The sequence below is a fragment of the Mytilus galloprovincialis genome, chromosome 13 (genome assembly GCF_965363235.1).
Source record: "Mytilus galloprovincialis chromosome 13, xbMytGall1.hap1.1, whole genome shotgun sequence".
Lineage (NCBI taxonomy): Eukaryota > Metazoa > Mollusca > Bivalvia > Mytilida > Mytilidae > Mytilus > Mytilus galloprovincialis.
In genome coordinates this window covers 16084610-16109985 of record NC_134850.1, presented here as the reverse complement: position 1 = coordinate 16109985, position 25376 = coordinate 16084610, and the positions used below count along the sequence as shown (strand labels likewise).

Genomic DNA, 25376 nt, shown 5'->3' with positions numbered 1-25376 from the left:
ACATATATGCATCACAATATATGCAAAGAATGGAAAAAAAAACTATAAATGTCCGTTAACACTCCCACACTGCCTTATGTTGAAGACACGTAAACGTTTTCGGTTCAATATATCATTAGTTTTTTACATAATAAGCAAGTACAATTTCCATAAATCAGTTCGTCAGCTAATTAGGTTGCATTCACACAGGTTTAAACTAGTTAAATCCAATGTTTAAATAATAAATGTAAAGGGGTGTCAAAGGGTTATTTTCATCAGATTAAATGTTTAAGCAATTTGTATTTCTCGTTGCTTGAATTAATCCCCCCGATACATGCAAATTTATGGGCAAAAAAGTAAAAAATAGATAAAGAAAAAAGAATAGAAAATAATGGCCATAAGGTAAAAGAATAGAGAAAATGGCTGAAAGAATAAGGAATTGGAGGTTCAGACCCTCATGCATTGGCAGTGGGAACGAGGACCGACTTTCCAGCACCGTTCTCACGCCACGAAGTACCGGAAGTACTTTGATTATGTACAGCATGCTTGTAAATAGCATTAAATGATTTAGATATATATATGTATATATATATTATAGGTGTCCCTAGGAAAAAACATATTATTTCAATTCAATGACAAGAATCCGTCCATTGTATTTCCTCAAACTTACTTTGTTATATATAGTGCAATTGCTTGTAATTGACATTTAATCAACATGTCTCATTGACAAGAGAATGACATTTCTTACTAATTGATGTGTCGCTCATGTCAATTTGGCATAATATCACGTGACACCGTATAACAGGTTCCAAGTGTTCGTCCATTTCTAACAATCTTCCTTGAAAAATGTCCACGATGCTGAAAAAATTGGCAAAAGTTACTGAAATTCTTGTGATCGTCTGTTTAACAACTGTATATTGTTTTTGGAATGGAGCACCAATTAACACTTGTCTGTCGTCCGCAACTTTCCATACGAAAGTTTTAAATGAAACACACATGGGACAGTATCTTCCAATGAACAATTCTGAAATGAATTACACATTAACAGTTAGTAAACTGGAATACAAAAATTTAACTCTACCAAAAATGAAGCCAAAACAGGACTATATCAGAGGTAATGTATTCTTAGTTACCTCGTGATTTCGCGTGATTTCATTATATGGTTTAATAATTGTATAAGAAACATTATTTACAAAAGTGAAAGTTTTCTTTTATCTTAGATCATTGTTTTAAAAGTTAGCATTCGCTGGTCTTAATTATAAACTAAATGTTAACAAAAATTTTTATCAAATCAATAATGAGTTTCTACCCAAGGAACAGATTTCCGTAGCTGAATTTAGTAAAACATCTCGGAATTTATAATCCAAATGTTCTTCAACTTCGTACTATATTTGGCTTTTTTAAACTTTTTTGAAACGAGTATCTTTAATGTGTCTTTTGTATACGAAACACACGCCAGGAAGACGATTACAAGTAATACAAATGGTAAACAAGACCCTGCAGACTTTTTATTTAAATTGTCACTGTTAAATGTCGTTTCTTGAGCTTTAGATGCAGCAATAATACGATTCCATGGGTTTATATCTAGTTTAATTTCAGATATCGCGATACGAATAGTGTTCTTATCATACATTGAAAATATTCTGAAGTGCTGTATTGTATTCTTAATTGATTTTCAAATGTGAAAAGAAATTATATTAGTAGCATTTTCTGTCATGTCTGTTTTCTCCGACTTATGCGTCTGAGTATCTCCCATGGTTTCCACTACCACTCTTTTTTGCAGTTGTGTAATATTAGGTATACATTGTACTAAAAGTCTTTATTCTCCGTCTTAAGTAATGAGAGTCCGGCGAATCTACAAGTAAAATGATATAATTGTCAACATAAAGTCGTATTTTATTGTTCCTAACATTTGTTATTTATTGGTGACATTTTCCCCCTGAAGGAGGTTCATGGTGGGGTTTACAAAATAAAAAATAATGTGTAAAATAACAGAGTATTATTCGGGTTAGTACAAACAAATGTACCGATCTCAAATGTCACCCGAATAAGGATCTAGACGGGGTTAACAAAATAGAGAATATTGTGCTAAATAACAGAGTATTATTCGGGTTAGTACCGATCTCAAGTTTCACCAGTCACGGTACTGCTACCTCATATACATGCACAAGATATGATCATGTCTGTACATAGAAACCTGGAGAAATTCCACAGAAGTAGCTTTCGGGCTTATGTCTCTCAATTTATACCACTGAATTGTGACTTAAAATATCAAATCTTAAAGTTAATTTTTGAATGATTTGGTCAAACTCTGTGAATTCGTTAAATAGAGAAGTCTTAGACATAAGATATTTCAAAAAAGTCAATTGTTTGCTATAAGTAAATCTATGTAAAAAAATGTATACATACACTTGTATTTTGGCTTCTGAATACCATGTCATGCAACATTAAACAAAATATTAAATATGCAAGAGTACCAATGCAAACACCATGACATTTTGACAAAATATTAACATTGACCCTTTGACAAAAATATATATTTCAGAAAAGTTGAACACACACTTTATCTGAAAAAATTTCATTGGAAATATAACATTTTGACGAACACTAATTTTGATCATTGAGAAACCCAATATTTCCTTCACATAGAACGTGATTTTACAGAGTCATCTTCCTTTAGTATTAAAAATGTATGTACCACCTTATAAATTAGGTTCTATGTAGTAAATTAGCCGTCTGACAGGAAGAATAAGTTTAGTAAAAATAATTATAATTATAAATCATGCTTTTTTGTCTGCTAATAATCTATCATAAATTCTTTTTCTCTTTCATCTAAGTTAATTATGTAAATAGACCGAACTTAACGTACATCAAACAGAATCGTCGTGGCCCCTCTACAATGGAAATGTTGATGGTTTTATAAATGGTTCTATGTTCTAATGAAAAGAGGCAAACCCGGAAGCCTTTGTTATTTATCAATTTCCGGGAATCGCACTTCCTGAAGTCATTTTATCTTTTCTTTTATTGTATAGTAATTATATTCAATTATTATCAGTGGAGCTCGAAAAGAACCACCAATCTTCGGTAAAAGAATGGATAACAACTGTCATATTTGACGAAACGCGCGTCTGGCGTAAATATTAAATTTTGATCCTGGTATATTTGATGAGTTTATTTGCCACCACTGGGTCGATGCCATTGCTGGTGAGAGATTTATTTCCCTGAGGATATCACCAGCCCAGTATTCAGCACTTCTGTGTTGAATTGAGTCATCATTGATATGTTCATAATTATAAATTAACTGTTAACAAAACTTTTAATTTTTAAAAAACTAAGGCTTTTCTAGCTCAGGAATAGATTACCTTAGCTATATTTGGCAAAACTTTATAAGGAATTTTTGGCCCTCATTGCTCTTCAACTTTGTACATGTACTTTATTTGGCCTTTTAAACATTTTTTATTAGAGCGTCACTGATGAGATTTTTTTAGACGAAATATGCGTCTGGCGTAAATATAAAATATTGATCTTATGATGGATGAGTTAAATCTTGACTTTGTATAGGCATTTTATTATTCTCTTTAATTTATGTTTTTCTTAATTTTCTCTTAAACTATTTCTTTGGGTTTTCTTGCTCCTTTTAAACCATCATTAATATTCTGTAATACGAATAAAGACGTGCATGTATCATCCTAATCTTTTGTGTATCTCATCTTATAGTTACATGCACTATTGTTAAATTTCATGGACAAATACAAAATTGAGACATTTAATCAATCTCAAAGGCTACTAAAAGAACCTTTGCTGTATTCACATTTGTATAGCATTTTCAATTTCATATATTGATTAAGTCCTACAGTTTTGATGACATGACCTATTCATGAGATGTTGTAAATTTAAACGGATGCATGTATATAAACATGTACCTTTTTTATAATCCTAAAATTTACCACATTAGCAATTTGATCTAAATTTCCATAAATATGAACGTGCAAACTGATAGACGTCCTCATGATAACCAAACCCCACCAAGCAACAGTTTTAAACAAATAAAACGAAATCTTATATAACATGTTGCTTTGCTCAAAATTATAAATACTATATATAGATAGTGGGAAAAAACATTTATTTAAAAAAATATAATATAGGAAGGACATTCACCATCAAATTACATTTTAACAAACCTACGATAAAATTGGTTCATTAAGCACTCTCTACGGAATTTAGGATTTCTAAATGTCTGAACAACATCCTGCGTTTCCGATGCAAACTATGTATTGAGTTCGATACAGTTTGAAAACGAAAATGCAGTTTATAGAGTAAAAGCTAAGACAGTGAAACGCCTAACACACTTTTAAAAATACTTTAACATAAACCCAAGAATTGTGGCAGTATTCAACAATAGAAAAAGTAAAAGACTCCTTTAAAAAATGCAGGTCCTAGTACCAGATGGTCTACAGTTCAAAATAACACATAACAAACAAAACGTATGTAACGTTTGCAAACACATGTTTAAAGTTGTCTCTCAACAGCAACATGTGGCACTGTAAAATATTTTGATTTGATGTATAAAAAAGTCTCAGTTACTATAGTTAAAGTCTGCTTTGTTTACATTCCAATTGTTTTACCAAGAAGGATCGTCTAACCCTTTCGGGGCATCTGAAATTTTTTGATTGTGTTATTGTTGGTCAGTCTTTAGTTGTCTTTGTTTTCTTGCGTTGTTTTTTCGTTTTGCGCTATGGCCTTGTCAGTTAAATTTTGATTTATAGATATTCCTTTTGTATTTTCAGCGTTTATTTATAATCTTCTCGTTGTGACCTACTAGAGTTAACCTTACTAGATTGAATTTCCTAAATAATATTTTGTCATACAGAAACAAACATAATTGTTTAAAGTGGCATGCTTAACGACAATGACATTGTTAATACTCAGTTGAAAAAATGTTGACTTTAGAGGTTAACCGCAAAAGGCGTTCCTTACATTTTTTTAAAAATATTTTTGTTGTTGTTAAACAGTTCCTGGTTGATAAATAAAAGGTTCCCAATTTTTCAAATAGTATATTTAAAGTATAAAGCAAATACCGACCGAGCTCCAAGTTACGTTCCTGTAGGGGAAAGTCCATTTAATGTGACAAAATCAAATACCGCCCGAGCTCCAAGTTACGTTCTTGTAGGGGGAAGTCCATTTAATGGGACACAATCAAACGTTTCAACAAATGGAACAAACGAAAAACAATTGTCATATTCATGAATTTGTAAAGACATTTTCCATAGAGAAAAAAACGGGGATAGAACCTTTGTTTATACCTTAATCTCCCACTTGTATGAAAGTTGTCTTAATATTACTACCACTGAGGTTATCTTGGTCAGCAGATTGAACGTCGACGCGGATGTCAGCCAAGTAGTCAGTATTTTTGTAGTGGAAGTCTAACGCTCCATTTAAATCCTACAATTCAAGATACAAAATCCATTTATAAGGTGTTTTGTCTACACAGATACTACTCCAACAGAGCCATCAAGAAAAATGACTTATTTAAATTGACGCTGCATAACATTTACGATTTACTTGCAACAGGTTTTCAAGATTTGAATCGTTTAGATACCAGAATAGTCGTCTGGTCAATTATTTATATTAATTTCTGACTTAGCGTGAATTCCAAAGGCGGTGAATGCATGCATAGGAGGAGAAGCTTTCTGTCGACGTAAAGTTTCAAAAACAAATTGAGGGAAACCAAATTAAACGAGAACAGGTGTGTCGACATGGTATGCATCCCTTTTTTTTGTGAATTCACTACCCGTCATGTGAATCCACATACAGTCAACTAATGTAAAGGAAACAATTGACACAATTACAAATAAACATAATTCTAGTATATGGATTTTGGAAACTGTGAAAACATGACGCTTCGAATTGGTCAAACAAATTGTGATTGTGCCCGTAAGTCTCGATTTCTTTCTGGTAAATCTTTAACGCAGTTTTTTTTTAACATTGCAATATAAGTGGAAATTTTGGATAGCCGTTAAACCAAGTTCAACACACAATTGTTTTCATAAAATGTCCTATACCATGTCAGAAATTTGCCAGTTGGGATAAAAATAATAATCCGTTTCTATGTATTTTGGCGTTTGTTTTTGTAGCAGTTCCTTGTTTCTGTTGTTCCATTGGTTTCCTGTTATAGTTAATGTGTTTCTCTCGATTTTGGTTTGACCCATATTTTGTTTTCACTTAACCGATTAATGACGATTGAACAGTTGTATACTACTCTTGCCTTTATTTGGTGCAAAGATCGGCGGCTCATGATGAACTGTGTATGGTGTAAGACAGTTCAAAATGAAAATTTTAGAGCAACTAGTTGTAAAGCTCCATATCTGTGATAGAACAGTTATGTGCCAAAATTTTTATGACGATTGAACACCGGTATTCTACCCTTTCCTTTATTTAGTGGAAAGATCGTCGGCTCATGAACTCCATATGGTATAAGACAGTTCAAGATGATAATTTTCAGAATATTTAGTTGCAAAGCTCCATATCTGTGATAGAACAGTTATGTGCAAAAAAATTTATTCTGACGATTTATTGGAATGTGACAGATGACGGCTGTTGTAAATGACATCTTTTTGAAAATTATTAACAGTTCAGTTTGTTTTTTTCGTTTAAATTTAATGTTTATAGATTGAGGTGAATTATATCAAGTGATAAATATTAAATACTATTATTTAAAATGATGGATCTGTGTATCATTTATCATCTTTAGCCTTTATTTTTGAAATGAGGTTAATAGGTACCAGAATGCGCTTTTCTAGATTAATATCGTTTTAATCGATTGTGTATTTTTTTAAATTGGAAAAACCAATACTGACTTAATTAATAAGCATAATCTAGTGATCGCGTTGCCTCTTCATACATTACATTTATTTTTGTGGTAAATATGTTTACTTTTAAAAGAGTTGAAACGTATAATTGTGGTTTGTTCATACCAATCATCATGTAATTCATCAGGTTTATGTGGTTTTTTAAACATGAAATTGATGAGTTTTTGGTGACATCTTTTGATAATATGTGTTAAAAATTAAGTTTCTTATGAATACTAAAATATAAATCTCCCGACAACACGAGATAGCACTTAAAAAAAAATATTGAATTTAGGGGAAAAGTCAATATCCAAATCATTGCCCAAAATAATGAATAGAACTTTTTAAGGTACAGAAGAAACGTCAGACAAAGTTTACGGCATAAAAAAAGAGTTACGAACCTCTTCAAAAACAATGTTAACTGTTGTATGTGTTAGTATTTTTTTCAAAACCAAAACTGGGGCACCAAATATGTTTTGCGGTTTTATTCAGACATAATAGTGTTGTAATTTTTTCAACGCATTTTTTTGTTTTTTGTAGTGAAAACGCAGAAACAATAGATAACCGTTGTTACCTATATAAATAATCACTTCCTTGTAATCTTATAAGACCATTGTAATTGACCACATGTAGTTACATGGAAAGGGAAATAACCGTGATTATCGTTGGAATCTTGACAAAATTTTATACTAAGAACTTCTGTATGTGTTTTACTACAAAGATATTTGAATAATTATAATAAACGTTATAAAAATAATAATAGTAATGATAATTTATTATCGTTATGCATAGCTCTGATTCCTAGTAAAGGTTTGATTAAACTTTTGAGGTTTATCTCACGACTTCATCGTTTCTTTTTTTTTTTTTTGAATTGTTTAGTGGTTGGAACGTAATGTTGTCAATATTGCGGTATTTTTAACATAGACACAAAAGCGGGAGTGTTTGGCTAGTTTTAAAACAAGGTTCAACTCACCATTTTTCCTTAAGACAGGAATATAGCAGTTGTTATTAAATAATCCGCGTCTATGTATGTTGACGTTTGGTTTTTGTTGCACTTCCGTGTTTCTGTTAACGTTGTGCCATTGTTTTTCTCTGATAGTTGAAGTTTTCCCCTCGGTTTTAGTTTGTCACCCGGATTTGTTTTTTCTGAATCGATACAGTACTTTTGAACAACGGTATACTACTTTTGCCCTTATTTTTTTCATAACGATCTTGGCTTAAAGTAAACATATTTTAGTGTGTAAATAAACAATGTGATTGAATAAAAGTTATAAAAACCCAACGTTATCCTCTCAAACTAATTACAATATCCAAATTTCAATGTGACAGCAATTTTATATCATACGGTACAATTTGAATTTTTTTTATCTACAATAAATACATTATGTTTAAGTAACAGTTTTCATATCTTTATCAACCAGTTGGATAAAAGCACAATTTATGATACAGCAATATTAATCAAAGAATCGTTTTGAATGTCGTATATACATATGCATATTTTGAAAAGGATTTTTTTTTCAACACTAATTTCGTCTGTACCACATAAAATAAGTTCTATGAAAAAAGCAACTAAATGCTGGATGTTTTCAAAGAACTGATTTCAAAAATTTATATGGATTACATTTGAATCACGAGGTCAAAAGACATTAATTGTCGAAAAGAGTTTGTGTTGCAACAAAATTGGAAGCGTTTAATGATAATCTAATCTATAGACGGTTAACTTTAAGCACATGACGAATTAGAGGTAACGGTTGTTTACCGATGGTCAATCCTCACTTCCGTGTTAAGCCACATGATGATGAATGACAACTAGCCCTTATATGTAAGCACTTAAAATAATTTCCCACAAATATTTATGCAATAAAGATAAGCAAATCTATTCTATACCAGAGTGAAATGGAAATAGTTTTGCCCACTGATATGACGATTTTTGAATATAAATCAGATTATGACAAAATTTAATGTTATATATATATATATTATATGTGTATCCATGCATGGAAAATGGAATGTAAAATCACGTGATTGCAATAATAATAACCAATACATCAATCATGCTGAAATAAGACAATCCGATGACAAGCCTTCAAAACAGAAACGGTTACCTTTGACTTACCTGAAAGACCAAGCGTCCATAACAAATAACAACTGCGGAATATCACTTGAAATATGAAATCCAAATTCACTTTGCCAAATTTAATTGCATTCAGTTTTTTGTATGATGCATTGACACTTGTCAGTGGATATCCAAATGGTGCACCTGAAAATTCTTGTGGAGATCCAACACCTATTCATCAAACTAGAATAAATGCAACGCACATTGGAATTTATTATCCACTGTCAATGGAAACTAGTGGGTATTCTTTGGAAACCAGTGGTGCCCAATATAGTGGTGCACGAGGATCTAGAATCAGAGGTATAGTGATTTAATTTGGTTTTTGAGATATTTCAAAATTAAAGGGTAAGGAAATAATCGTTGACAGTCTTTTGTAATCTCTGACAATAGTTTGTAATCTTTTCACACATTTTCAAAAAGTATAACATATTCATGTTGTTGTTCTTTTTTGTTCACACGATTTCTTTCAATCAAGATGTTTACTAATTAACATCATCCTTAGTTATTCTAATCATTTGAGGAGCGCATGATTTAAAAGAATTAGCATTGGTAAGTCTTAAGCTTAAGTAATTTTGTTTGTCATTTCGTCGTTTTTCGTCACTATGTTGTCGGTTTCTCGTTGACTTTGATATGAGTTTTAATATCATCTTTTGATATATACCCTTCTTATATCCAAAAACTTTGAATGGGTTTGTTTTAACTATCTTCGGTTTTAAGTTAATGTTGTGGTTTCTCATCTGAACAGTTGGTTGTCATTTGTCCCTTTTCCGTTTTATGTCAAGCCAGTTATATTTCGAATTGTCAGTTTGAATATTCCTTTTGTCATGTTGGTATATCTATTGCCGACGTAAATATGTTAAACATAATTGTAAAACTGTGTACATGTTATGTGTGTATCAACTAGCTATATAGGAGTTCGGTTTTCATAGAACAATTCTTTAACAAACAAAAAATGGTTGTAATGGCTACCTTTTATTAAATTTAGTTTTCATTCCAGATCAGAATATTGTAATTTTCTGTTAAGCCAGTACTACTAACATCAATCTGTTTCATTCAAACATAACCTATTTGTATATTAATAACTCTTCAGTTGTTTACTTGGTCATATTTTAAAATGACGAACATTACCTAACCGCAACATTTATTTTATATGATAAATTGTATCCAATACATTAGTAAGTTCTGTCATTTTGAAAGATCGAAATTTTCCTTTCGGCATATCTTCTTTTCAAGAATTTTTTTTTATATCTTATATCGCGTGAACCGTCAATTCAGAAGACATTATTTCTTGTCATTAGGCCTAAATATACACGTTCTAGATATATTCATGTTTTATTGGCATATAACCCTCGGTTAACTCGTTATACAGTAATGGCCAATCGTACATTTATTGCATATATACTGTTACGACAATTTATTGCAGTTCCCTTTCATAAAATGTAATAATCCATGCAGCATATATTACCATATATATGTTATGAAACATTTATCTGAGGACATTTGTTAGTGTATTGAAAGAGTATACATCACTTTTAATTATTTTCTTTGGCAATTAATTTGACAATTATGAGCATGTAGGTGTGTATCTATAAAGTGAACAAACATCTTTATATTCATGGTTTATGTTCATATATTGTGACAGTTCTGTATTCGATATAAGATATAAAGAAAACATATGTTAATTACCTATATCGTACATTGTAAAATGTCAGGGAGAAATAAATATGATATGTTTAGCTTTGGTATTTAGGTGTCATACCACCAATTACTCCCTCAAATTTAGAACGTATGTGAAAGTAGGCCTACTCGGACAAAAAAAAGTGCATTTGATGTCATTGTTCACCTAAACTAACTAACAAATTTGCAGAAATGAAAGTTTTGTTGAAAGAGAAATATATTAAGACCATTTTGAGCCAAAATTTACCTGTCTATGAGTTTGCATTAAAAATTGAGGATTAATGCGCTCCATAGTATACTAATTTAAGATTTTCAGAAAACCAGGGGTTATTTTTAGTGGTACCTCCTTTCGGAAGCTCTCTGCTTTCTTATATGATTTTGAATGTATGTTGAAAATTGGCATGCAGAAAGGTGACACCTGTACAATTCAGGATATACCTAGTTTCTATGAAGTTAAACTTAAGGTAAAATATTTAGAAAGCTGTGAAAATTGCAAAATTTGGTTGAACAGATAGGGACTTTTAATTGGTGGTATGACACCTTTAAGCAAAATGCGGTGAAACATCAAAATCAGAAAACAAATGTTTTTTTTTGTCTTAACTGATCATTTGAGATAATAGTAGCCACATTTCAATCTTTTTGGGGGTAAAATGTCACATATTGCAAATTTAGAGCCTTAATCTTGAGTTTGTCCTATTTTTAGCTTTTCCCATCCTGACAATATGCTTTTATATAAAAAATGTCCTAAATAATGTTATAAATGCACAGAAAGTTATTCTGTGGTGTTAAACATTGAAACATAAGTTGTTTACTACCCCCAAACAAATTTTGTCATGCAGATTTAATGAAATTGTTTGATTTTTACCCCTTATAGCATTGCGTCATACTATGTACTTGGCAGATAGCATAGCCTAATGTAAGCACTGCAGAAACTCACAAAAGCACCATTTATTATTCCAAATGAAATTTTTATATCTTAAATTTTATTAACTGATGTAAATAAACACAGTTAAATGACCATGACTGCACTTTTGATCAATTTGTAGTACTTTACTGACACCAGATGAAAAAAAGGGGGGTCAATATTCCTTGACACTTCAATACCTTGGATTTTTTACTAAATTCATTGCAAAAATTGTTGGAAGTCTTTAAAGAAGTAGAACAAACAAGAAAAAATCAGCAAACAATGATCTTGATATTGAAAGTTTATGTTCCTGTAGCCCAAAATGAAATTTTCAAGTATTTTCTATCAAAGTCATACATTACAGTCAGTTTAAATTGAGCTGTGAAATTTTTATTATAAGTCGCATAATGCTCAGAAATGCTGTTTTAAACTACAAATTGACTAAGGATTAAGAATAAAGCAAAATAAAAGATTTCTAATCAACTTTTTTGTCTCTTTAGGTGTCATACCACCAATTACTCCCTCAAATTTAGAACGTATGTGAAAGTAGGCCTACTCGGACAAAAAAAAGTGCATTTGATGTCATTGTTCACCTAAACTAACTAACAAATTTGCAGAAATGAAAGTTTTGTTGAAAGAGAAATATATTAAGACCATTTTGAGCCAAAATTTACCTGTCTATGAGTTTGCATTAAAAATTGAGGATTAATGCGCTCCATAGTATACTAATTTAAGATTTTCAGAAAACCAGGGGTTATTTTTAGTGGTACCTCCTTTCGGAAGCTCTCTGCTTTCTTATATGATTTTGAATGTATGTTGAAAATTGGCATGCAGAAAGGTGACACCTGTACAATTCAGGATATACCTAGTTTCTATGAAGTTAAACTTAAGGTAAAATATTTAGAAAGCTGTGAAAATTGCAAAATTTGGTTGAACAGATAGGGACTTTTAATTGGTGGTATGACACCTTTAACCAATGTTATAATTTTTAATTCGTTGTCACTAGTTTGTAATTTATGCATTAGAAAGGGGAAGATATCCTTGCTTTTGGAGATGCCAAAAAAAACAAACAAAAAAAACAACAAACAAGAGCAGTTTCAATCTATTTGATGTTATTGAATACATCGTACTTTATGCTAATATATGTCTGTCTAAAACGTTACATAATATCTTATTCGTGACTGCAATATCCCTTTGAATGTATAACAAAACAGTTTTCTGATCTTTTGGTGGACTCCAAGATATGGGGACAGATGTTCTGGCTGTCTGCAATTGAAATAAAGAGTCGCTAGTATGCCATGTTGCAAGACTTATATGTATATAAAATATAAAATGTAAATTTAAAAATTGGTTTTTGAATTCTTAAAAACCTGCACTTCGATATTGGATTGCTGAACATGCATGTTACCTGTTGAAACTGAAAATAGATAGAAAAAATATAACAATTAAGCAATTAGAGCTTGAAATCGCCATCATAGTGTCGATAAAATAAACAAAAATTGTAAAGGAAACCAAAGTACAATGTTGAAGAGCATTTCGAAAGTTATTGCCAAACACAGATAAAATAATCTGTTCCGAGGGTAGACAATAGTCAAGGGTTTGTTAACATCATGACCACAACAATACTAATTCATGTGAACACATACGTGCCGACTCCTGACATAAACGTTAGATAAAACGGAAGTTTCGAGTAGATGCTATAAAATATCTTCAATTAGTAAAGTCAAGTGCACGTTGTGTCTTTTTCTATCATTTGTATTGTCTATATCACGCCTTGACAACTCCCTGCACACGGTTAGTCGGATTAAAATATTTGATAATTCTTTCTCTCATTTGAGAGGTACAAGTTTCAGACCTTAGAAACAATATGCAAGATGAAATTAAAACTATATAATTATCTTGTTAGGGTTAACAGAATGATTTATACAGAGCGGACGAAAAAATAAACAATAATGCATTTTTTTAATTTATTTTTTTTACAAAATATGGAAAAAATATGGTTTTAGTTACAAAAATGGAGAATAAAAGCGACATATGAAGAAAAAAATAACGTTTTTCATTAAGGCCTACATATATAAATTTAATTCTAACTTTTATTTTTTTTTGTGTTTTCAGTAACCCTTCGAGCAGCACCTAACGATTATTTCCGTGGATTTTTCGTACAAGCAACAAGAAATGGTTTTCCATTGGAAGCCATCAACAGGCCTGCTTATGGAACATTTAGACCTTTAGATGACAATTCACAAGCAAGGAGATGCCGAGCTGCAGTAGGAGGTGTTGGTGGAATTACACACACAAACAACAGAGATAAAAATGTGGTTTCATTTGACTGGTATCCACCAGCAAGCTGCAACTTAGGAAATGTTCAATTTGTGTAAGTATGCATTATAGACAAAAGAAAGAATAAACATTACGAGTGCTAGCTTTGAGTAAAAAAATGAAAATAACACTTTAAAATTGCAAGCGTCGAAAGCGCTTCTCTAGGGTGCATGCATTTCTTTCTAACACAAACGATGCAAACGACTAAGCGCGCCCATGTTTTGATCATTTGTTTCTAACATACGTTTGCAAAGTTTACATAAACCTTGACAAACTATGCAATCGCTAAAGATGCGTCTACAGCTTGTCGTTCGTCGTTTGTTAGTACAAACACTACATTTGTTTCTAACTTGAACTTGATTAAACGATATATTTTGTCTACGTTTGTAAAAACATTGTTCACTAACAACATGTGCATGCATAATTGAAAGTTCAAACAGGGTCAGTAAAGACTTTATTAAACGTTGTATTTGTTTCTACTTTCGTAGCTTTTCGAAAACAATAACAAACGCCACACAACGTTTACAAAATGTTGGTCAGAAAGAAATGTAGCCCAAGTAATTCAGATTTTAATATTAGTCATAACACATGAGCTGATATTGTGAATATGTCAACAAAATGATTCTAAGTTACAGAAGTTGAGTCCAAATTTTGTTATGGTGTTATACAACTATGTGCTATCACAATCAATATTTAGATATTTTAACGTACATGGATGTTAAAACGTTTAATCACAAAATTAGAATCTAAAAATAATTAATAATCTTTTATTTTGAATATTGCCACAAAACTTACCATAGTTTTCGGACTAGTAATTTTTTTTAAGAAACCAGGTGTTTGATTTTTTTCGCCAACTCGTTTCACCTAAATTAGATTGATCAATGGCGCTCAAGTCAAAACAGTTTGAAAACCAATGCTTTATTGGAATGTTCCTAGTAAAAGGAAGATAACTCTTAATTAAAAGATATAATCATTTATAACAACTATATACACTTTGGTCAGATATATCATACTTTGTTTTCTCGGAAATGTCCTCGAAGATGTATTAGATAATTAGTGTAGTCATTTAAAATAGTGATCTGTAGTCATAACACGATTCAGCTAAAACAAATTAAACGTATGTCATGCAATTAAACTCTTTCTTAATGCTTTTTAAGCAAGTATTAAGAAAAGTTTCGTCCTTTTTTCATATAATTATTTTTTTCTCGAACTAATCAAAACTTATCTACTATATCTGCAGTATCGATGATTCATCACTAATTTCATTTTTACGTTTGCATTGCTTAATCGCAAAATTATTTTATTTTGTTGTTCAACTGTATTTATTTGAAGAAGGCTTAATTGATATAAGTGTATAAAAATATGTTTTAGTATTGACCTTATATTGTCAATATCTAATTATTTGTAGCAACTTGAGAATCATTGGATTGACATCTTGGACTCTATAATTTAAAATTTTCGAAAGTTCGACGTCATTATTGCATTGCTTGTTCTATCTGATAAATGGCTTTTTGAACTAATAAAAGTGTTTATTCAAAACGTGATCTTTTAAATCAAGAAACTTGAGGCAATGTAGAAATTTATAAACCATTTAACTGTGTGTATAAATACAAATGACATTCATGTTCAATATAAAAACAACAATTTTGGCATGTTTATGTATAAATTTATTATAATTATAATCACAAATAAATTTGTTTTTTATTTGAAAGTTCCTTTTCTAATATGTTAATCTGGTTTTATAGACTGTTTTATATCGGCTGTTTTATGGTCGGGTTGTTGTCGCGTTGATACATTCCCCATTTCCTTTTTCAATTTTTTAATTTAATACACGTATTCGAAAATTTAATGTTAAAATTCCATTCAAACAGAGTCACCAATACATATATCTTAAACCAAATGACTAATTTTGATATTAATATGTTTAATAAAAACTGAACAGTTAATATGTTAGTAGTTTAAGACTTTCGTCAAATTTCCAAACATTTTAACTGTGATAAAAAAAAGTTAGTGCGTTTCAGACATTCAGCTTGCAGTTAATTCAGATCAGATCAATTGAATAATGGTCAAGCTGTTATGTAACTATTCAAGACATATTTTTGTAAACCCCATTGAATGAGAACAGTCATGATGCACGGTGGGTATGGTTGTCCTGCGAGAGAACGTACTGTGCTGGTGATTCGGTCCTGACGGGTGCTGGTGATCAATGAAAAAATGTAAACAAAGACGAAAATGATGATTTTTGACGTTTTCACTCATAAAAAATGGAAGAAAACAGTTGAGATTTTTCAATTTCGTTTCTTATGGGTTCATATATAAACCATTAAAAAAATGACCCTCTAAACTGTTTCAGTAAGCGTAACACAAAATTGCTCATTTTCAGAAAATCTCGAACTGAAAAAATAAAACAAAAATGCTCATAGAGTCCGCTTTCTATACCGCAATCCACACGACAAAACAATTTTGTGAAAAAACATTGCAATTTATTAAAATTTAGCATTTTCTCAATTTATTCATGTCCTGATACTGTGCTGGTGGGTCCTGTCATTGTGCTGGTGGGTCCTGATACGGTGCTGGTGATTTTGGATAAGAAGTTGGTCATATTTGAAACAAATGTTACAAAATCAATAAAATTAGCCAGATAATTGTTGCCAACAGGATCTATGACTCCTATTTTAGCTCTTGTGCATCCATTTGGCTGTTTAATATGTGTTTTCAAATGATCTGAACTTGTATTACATAATAACATAAAAGGGCAACATCTTTCGTCCAATATCAGATAACAATATATAGTATCTAAAATAAGTTAAAAATTCCACAATACTATATAATTCATCTTATGTGTCAATTTGTTCGAAAAAAGTCGAAAAGAAGAGACTTTTTTTAATGTCATGATTATATGTCGCTTTCTAGATCTATGCTTAGCATTTATTTCAGATGACATGGACTCCTCACCCTGATGACCCTGCTGCCTTTCATAACTTTATCCGTATACATATATTAATAGATAAACAAAAGGCTGCATGCAACACGTATTTTTGTATTTAAAATGATTCGTTGTAACGAGAATATTTGTGGTGAATGGAAACTGTGAGGGTCACAATCTTAAATTGCTTATAAATGTTGCTGGAACCAGTTTCGTTATCTGATCTGAATTTTCTGAAATGTGTAGATAGACATTTTGATTTTTTTTACTCGGTAATGAACCATTGTGTTGATCCCATGCTAAACATAACAAAAATCTCTGTACAAAGGTCTGTGAATTTTCTACAAAAATAGTGATTTTATTTTCACTAAATTCTCTTTTTCTGCTAAATACAATAATGAACTATAAATAATAATGCTTTGCAAGAAGTTTCCCCTTGATATATGTACAAAATTATATCTCTATTATTCATTGCCTGTGCTGTTTTGATACTATTGCAGTTTGCACATTTCGGAATTGACAGGCCACAGGAGTGGTCATAAACCGTACACGAAAAGATAAAATATTGATATAAGTACTTAATTTGCATCTTTGAACCCCCACCCCGGCTTGTTTTTTTAGGAGCCTGGGGTGTCTAAAAATGGTCGATTACAGACAGCCGAGTACGCATTTTACTTTCCAGGCGTGTTATTGTTGATTGTTAAAGTCCTGAAAACGGATAGATGGAAACAAAAATGTTTGATATATCTGGCTTTAGATTCAGTTTTTTTTAAATATAAATTAAGGCTACATTTTAATATAATAATTTTATGAATTCACAATATAAAAAAATGCAGAAAAAAAATGAATGAAGTGAAATATCTTAGTAAGGAGTCATTACTACAGAGATGGTGTGTTTGCCACACAAAACTTAAAAGCTTAGTGATATTACCAATATTAAAATAAAAGTGTATTTTAGTTGGGTATTTTTTCCATTTGATCATTTTCAATTATAATCAAGGCACATTTTATTTTTATTCATGAAAAATATTTATATATAGAAAAGAAGGACACATTGTTCACTTTCTCCCCCGTAATTCTTTATCAAAAATATTTATTTTGAAATAAAAAAGCTAAGAAATCTATATTTTATTAGTGTTCTCTAGGTTATCTCGTCTTAATTCTCTGACATATTCAGCCTGCCCTTTCATAAAATAGTGATTTTTTTTTAGTGTTCTATCGAACTTTCGAAAAAAAAATACCTGATAACCGTTTAGACAAAAAAAAAATTGTTGGAAAAATCTTACAGCAAGTGATTCTTAATAGCTATAAGATACATTTTTCTTTTACAATACAACTTTTAAATCTTACGGGAAACTATTCCAAGCTTTCACTGTAACCTCGCTCTAACTTATCCCATCCCTCCCCCCCCCCAAACCACACCAAACAAACAAACCCGCAATACTATTGTCATTCTTATAGTCAGCACTCAATTGTTCACAAACAAATGTGTTTTAAGCTGCTAAAGACATGATTCAAACGCTCAGAAAGTCCTTTGTTCTATATTTTTGCTCTCCATTTTTATGCAAAACCTTTTACATTTTTATTTTATGGGTTATTGTTGAAGGTCGTACGATGGCGTATGGTTGTTAACACATACTTCCTTTGGTTTCTTATGGAAATTTGTCCATTGACAACAAACATACCACATCATCTACTTTATATAAGTATTGTATAAATCACAACGTATTTTGGTGATCTTGCAAAATGATCGTAATCCCGAAAATCGTAAACATATTTTCTTATCTTAAAAGGGGGCAAGAAGGGTTCCATTAACAGGCCAATAAATAAGATTACAGTTAGTTTAAAAAAAAAATAAAAAAGAAGGGTATTTTTTCTCTCATAATAACAGTAAACACATTCACAACAATGTCAATTTCAAGAAAGCAGACAACAGCTAATAAGTCAATAACAGTACAGCATCAATGATCTTTAATATATATATGCCACTTTTAACTAGAATATAAAAGCACAGAACCAGGACATAGGAGCACAGAACCAGGACCGTTTTTCTTATCACCAGCACAGCGTCAGGACAATTCCGTTTAACGAACTTGCACGACTTTTGCAATATAATATTGTTGTAATATACTTTGCATGGTACTTATGACACATCAGAGAAAAATTAAGCAACAAAACAGTCGTTTTATTGCCGTTTTGATACAATGTAAACAAACCCACCAGCACAGAATCAGGACCCACCAGCACCCGTCAGGACCAAATCACCAGCACAGTACGTTCTCTCGCAGGACAACCATACCCACCGTGTGATGATTTTTGGTTAAGAAATCGGATGATTTTTGGTTAAGAAATCGAACGTAAAGGTCAAATCATCTAAGGATAGACCAAACTATTTTGTAAATTATTTAACATGTAAACATTGATAGTTTCTACAAAGAAGTATATGAAATTATTTTAATCTTCAAAATTATTTGTTTGTAGCGCCACAGTTGTTAAACAATACAATGAATATTGGGTTGATGTAAGATCACCGAATGTAACAGGAGTCGGATTCCAAGGTAATTATGTTCTATATGAATGAAATGAATTAATATATTAAAACAAAGCAGCACATGTTACTGACTTGTAAATCCAATTCATTTTAAAAGGAAAAAAACAGTTAAAAAAACCCGAAAATAGAAAAATTGATGTATATCCCATATTCTTTGTTTTTTTCGTTCTATTAACACATAGCCATTTGTACCAAAAACATTATGGGATAGAAATATTATATGAAAGTGAATCCTGCACATACTATTATTGTATATTAAAAAGATAACATATCGTATCTTTATCGAGTTACAAAATTCATAATCGATGTTGACTGCTGCATTAATTCATTTCAATTATGTCAAATTGATAAAAAAGGTATGTTGTTTCTTAGTTCCAAGCTTCAGATGTGGTAGCATCATATATTTAGCGTACACGTGCAATTATTAAAATGTATAGATCCTGATACATGTATATAGTGAGTTAAAAACGACGGGTTCAAGACTTCCTAATGATTTTCCGAAGGCAGGAAGGGTAAATAATAAAATTGTGTTGCTGAAACAATTTCCTGTAATTCAGTACGACTATAATTTATCTTTTTAATATTTGTTTTTATAGGAGAGCGAGGAATTTTGTGTCAGCTGTACAACGACCCATTCAACACGGGAATTCAACAGGAAGTAATCAGATTATTGTCCCAACAACAGCAACAACAAGGACAACAACAGGGACAACAACAACAAGCACGTACAGCTGGATAAATGAAGACTAAAGATGTATAGAAAATTTGGCAAATAAATAACGATAGTGTTTTAAAGACATACTACATAGATTAAAACGGATTAGAGTATTAGTTCTTTTATTGTAATGAAGTCTAAAATTGCATACATCTGCATCAGTGCTTTTGGATTTAATCTGAAAAAATACCATTCTAAATATGATAGTCTTGATACCTGTAAAAATAACAATGTATGATCATAACTGTAAAATATGAAGCTAGGATAAAAATCGATTCAAATAATGTAAATTTAATACAAAAAAAATGCGATTTTTGAGGAATTTTTCTATTGTTTTTGTTTTTAACATTATGAAATGACTAGTAATTTTATGTTATTGAAGTTTCTAAAATATACCACATACATGTATGCTACGTAAAGGCTTTTTCAAAACATGTGCGATAGATTTTTATGTTCACCATTTTGTTATTCAACTCTGATCACGGTGTCAAAATAACATTCTGGTTTGTTTGGTTATCACGTTGTCAAAATTACATCACTGTTCCTTCGGTGAAAGCGTGATATAAGACGGATTCATACGATTCAATGATGAAATTTATCATAATGACGCAGGCAATTTTTATATTTATGAAGCATATTATTTACAAATGATGCAGACTTTTGATAGGAAGGGTATTATATTGTTTAAGTTTTAAAAGTACAAGTATTATACTTATTTGTGTTTCATTAAACACAATATTAGGTTGAAAAAAATGTTTTATACGTATAAAATAAAACTTTAAACTTTAAAAATGTTTTTTTAGTATATTAAAAATGTTCCGACCATGCCAACGTTTTATTTCATTTGACAATCATGTGTCTAAAAAAAGGGAGGCACAGTATACAAAAGGGATATTAAAACTCATATGTCGAAAATAAACTGACAATGATATGGTAAAAGAAAAAAAAAGAAAATGATTTTAAGACAAACAAACATTTACAATACACAACAAAGAAAAACACGGACTGGGCAACTTGAACCTCACAAAACAACTTGGATGGAGAGTTTTCTCGATGGAACTCATACTACATCTTCTCATATCTATATGTAGGACTCAAATCTATAATGGGTTCCAGATCTATGGCAGATTCCAAATCTATGGTAAATATGACATCGTTCCATCCCACATCTATGGCAGATTTTTAAAAATCCTAATCTATGTCAGATTATTTAAAATTCTAATCTATAGCAAGTTTTGTAATTTCAAAATCTATTTGTGATTTTTGTTGTTTCCAGATTTGGTACAAATGAAGAACAAGGCAGACAAGTACATATACAATCACTGACTTGTCATAAATGACTTAAAATGTTTGGCTACGAGAGCATGTCTATCAACATTGTGAAATAAAAATTCCATAATGGTCAACCAAATCGTGATGTTAATCATAACAATGTGTAAAAGTGAAATCCCATATTACAGAAATAAGGATTTAAATGATCTCCCCAGAAGACTCAGCATTTCCTAATCTGTACCTGTTTAATCCATTGATATTAACAACTAAAACAATGGAAATCCCTTAACAAACAAAAATGCAGTTTTTTTATAAAAATATATTAATCAATTTGACTTTTCACATGATATGTATTTCAGCGTTAAACAATCTATTTTAACTAGTGACGATTTAAGTCGTTGTGGTATTCTGTAATTTCATTTTCTCACTTTGAATGCTTTGTCACTATCAGCCGTAGACGCTAAAATATTTACTTTACTTTCATTCCCAAAATATCCCCTACTAAAAACAGCTGTGCCTTTCTTGATCACTGGATTCGGTCGGTAATAAGTGTGCCTCCTATGAATAAAAGATCACATCTTCCTTTAAACCATCGGCAAATTGTTCTACCGGGAAAGCAGAAAGTGTTTTCCTGAGTATTCTAAAAACAGTTTGGAGAGCCAACAACTTTGTGGAAGTCGGCGACGTCTTATATGGCGTTATTTTATTGTGAAGTTATATTTTATCCTTTTATTCAGAAATTACGTTATTCCCAAATCAGCTATAGATTTAGAGAAAACAAAAGTCGGTCATAGACTTGATTTGTTTGGCGTTTGTAACGTCATATTTGCTATAGCGGTATTTGCCATTTCGAACAGCGGTTTACTACTGTTGCCTTTATTTAGGAATCTGCCATAGATTTGGAAATCACCATAAACTTGAGTCCTAAATATATAGAAGACTATAAAATGACCTCGGAATCACCAAATGTATCACAGTTACCAACGACAGCCACTTAAATACAGTCTCAGGACTTGAGATCAGACTATCTTGACTTACATCTAGAAATTGACAATGAGGGTCGATTGAAAATAAAACTTTCCGACAAAAGAGATGATTTAAGCTTTCTAATTGTGAACTGTCCATTTCTTAGTAGCAACATTCCAGCAGCACCTGCATACGGTGTATATATATCCCAATTGATGTGATATTCCCGTGCTTGCATTTCCTATCATGATTTTCTTGATGGGGTTGTTGCTCACAAGGAAGCTATTAATTCAAGATTTTCAAAAGGTGAGGTTGAAATCATCTCTTCGTAAATTTACGGATGCCATCACGAGTTGGTTGTCCGTTATGAAATAACCGTTTCACAAATGATATCGGATATGTTCCATACGTCGTAACTACAATCCCCTTCCCCTTCATAAATGTGACCTACCGAATTAAACTGTTTACCAGATTTGTTATCTCATAAGCAACACGACGGGTGCCACAAGTTGAGCAGGATCTGCTTACCCTTCCGGAGTACCTGATATCACCCATAGATTTTGGTGGGGTTCGTGTTGTTTATTCCTTCGTTTTCTATGTTGTGTCATATGTAATATTGTTTGTCTATTTGTCTTTTTCATTTTTAGCCATGACGTTTCAGTTTATTTTCGATTTATGAGTTTGACTGTCTCTCTGGTATCTTTCGTCCCTTTTTAAAAGCTTTCTAATAATTTTCAAATTAAAATAGTGTCTCTAATGATATGGTTAATTTATAATAGAATAATTATACCCCACGCAACGAAGTTTCGGAGGGTATAATGTTTATGACCCGTCCGTCCGTCCGTCCGTCAGTCCTGTTTCTTGTCATCGCAACTCCTCTCAAACCACACAACAGAATTTCATGAAACCTTTTTAGATAATAAGGACATACTATGTAGATGTGCATATCGACAGGAATTCACGATTCATTTTTTTCTAGGAGTTACGCCTCTTTGAACTTATTTGCTTCAATATACTACTGCAACAGTTTCTCATCGCAACTCCCCCGAAACCACACAACAATATTTCATGAAACCTTTTTAGATAATAAGGACATACTATGCATGCTATGTAGATATGCATATCGACATGAAATAAGGATTCAATTTTTTTGCTAGGAGTTTCGCCCTTTTGAACTTATTTGCTTCAATAAACTTCTGCAACAGTTTGTTATTGCAATTTCTCTGAAACCACACAACAGAATTTTATAAAACCTTTTTAGAGAATAAGAACATGCAATGTAGATGTGCATATCGACAGGAAATTGCGATTTAATCGTTTTTTCTTACAGTTATTGTATTTCTCCAGTGACAATATCGGGACGTTGGGAATGTGAGCCCGCTCACTCAGGTTCTTTAATTTTTACAATTTTAATTGTCTGTAGTGCATGATTATCAAGAGATAATAAGAACACAAACATAACAATAATGAAAAATATCATATATGATAAGCTGGTGAAATGACATATTGTAGTTCTACAATCCGATATCTAGTATATAGTTTATCAATTTGAAGTCGACGGCACGTACCGATTATAGCATTCAGCAAACCTCGGCGAGTCAAAAAAATATTGGTGATTTTAAGGCATCGATATACATGGCATAGATCATCAAGGTTTTCTTCCTTCTGACATATCAACCATTATACTTGGTAGCCCCCGTTTGGGTGGAAAACCTATGTCTACAGTTGTGAATGGAAATGGGGAATGTGTCAAAGGGACAACAACCCGACCATAGAACAGACAACAGCAGAAGGTCACCAACAGGTCTTCAATGCAGCGAGAAATTCCCGAACACGGAGGCGTCATTCCCTAAACAAATATATATACTAGTTCAATGATAATGAACGCCATACTAAACTCCAAATTGTACACAAGAAACTAAAATTAAAAATAATACAAGACTAACACAGGCCAGAGGCTCCTGACTTGGGACAGGCATTTTTACCGAATGTCAGAGACAATGTTAGTGTAAGAATGTGAAATGAATCATTTTAATAGTAAAGTTATTGGTGTTGTATATGTGATAAACAGGGTACATTTTATCCTAGCTAATTGAATGAACAGATATGCCTTTAATTGATATAGAAAGATGTGATATGAGTGCCAAATGAGACAATCCTCCATCCAAGTCAAAATTTGTAAAAGTTAACCATTATAGCTCAATGTATGGTCTTCAAAACGGAGCATTGGCACACACCAAATAGCAAGATATAAAGGGCCCCAAAATATTACTAGTGTAAAACCATTCAAACGGTAAAACCAAAGGTCTAGTCTATATAAAAAAACAAAAAACGAAAAACCATTATAAACCACATCAACAAACGACAACTACTGAACATCAGATTCCTGACTTATGACAAGTGCAAACAATTGCAGCGGGCTTGAACGTTTTAATGGTACCAAACCCTCACCCTTATCTAAAACTATAGTGTCACATCACAACAAAGAAAGTCTGTCTGTCGGTTAAACAACAAAATCAACAACAAAAACAACGATTGGAAAACAAACTTGTATAGAATATGGTACAAGGAAGTATCCGGATTTTTGATATTAGTGTGTTTATCTTAGGAGTCTTATTTATTTGAATTCAAGAAAGGATTACTTAAATCATGCATTATTGGTGTACCATGAAGAACATACATAACTATGATGGTCTTGATGGGAATCACTCTATTTTACTTTGTTATGCCCATCATGCTATATTCTTTATATTTTAACAACAAATAATTTGTTTTTTTCCTTTTTTTTGCACCGTTATTCTGCACTTTCCACCAATAATTTTATATTCTGTAAACACCACCCAAACCCTCCTGTTTGTAGTTCTAAAGAAGAGCTGTCATGTTTAATTGCTCAATGACAATATCGTGGCATATGCATAGATCATGCCTTAGATTTCTCATTGACCTAATTTTAAAAAAGTAATCAGTTAAACTCTGCCCACGCAATAACCGTATCCAGATCATGACACATCAGTCAACATTTCAAAATTAAACTATCATTTGTAGCTTTTTGTTAGACTTGGTCAATTAAGCACCTGAAATGTTGTACAGGCACACCTGTCTG

At 31.6% G+C, this 25376-nt stretch overlaps 1 protein-coding gene across 1 annotated transcript; it reads left to right on the top strand.

The window, feature by feature from the left end:
* Positions 1 to 729: 729 nt before the first annotated feature.
* LOC143057413 (ferric-chelate reductase 1-like) lies at positions 730 to 20827 on the top strand. The gene is made up of 4 exons (XM_076230718.1): positions 730 to 1093; positions 13640 to 13898; positions 19251 to 19327; positions 19917 to 20827. The coding sequence occupies exons 1-4, from the start codon at positions 826 to 828 to the stop codon at positions 20057 to 20059; spliced, it is 747 nt and encodes a 248-aa protein (XP_076086833.1). The 5' UTR covers positions 730 to 825; the 3' UTR covers positions 20060 to 20827.
* Positions 20828 to 25376: the final 4549 nt, after the last annotated feature.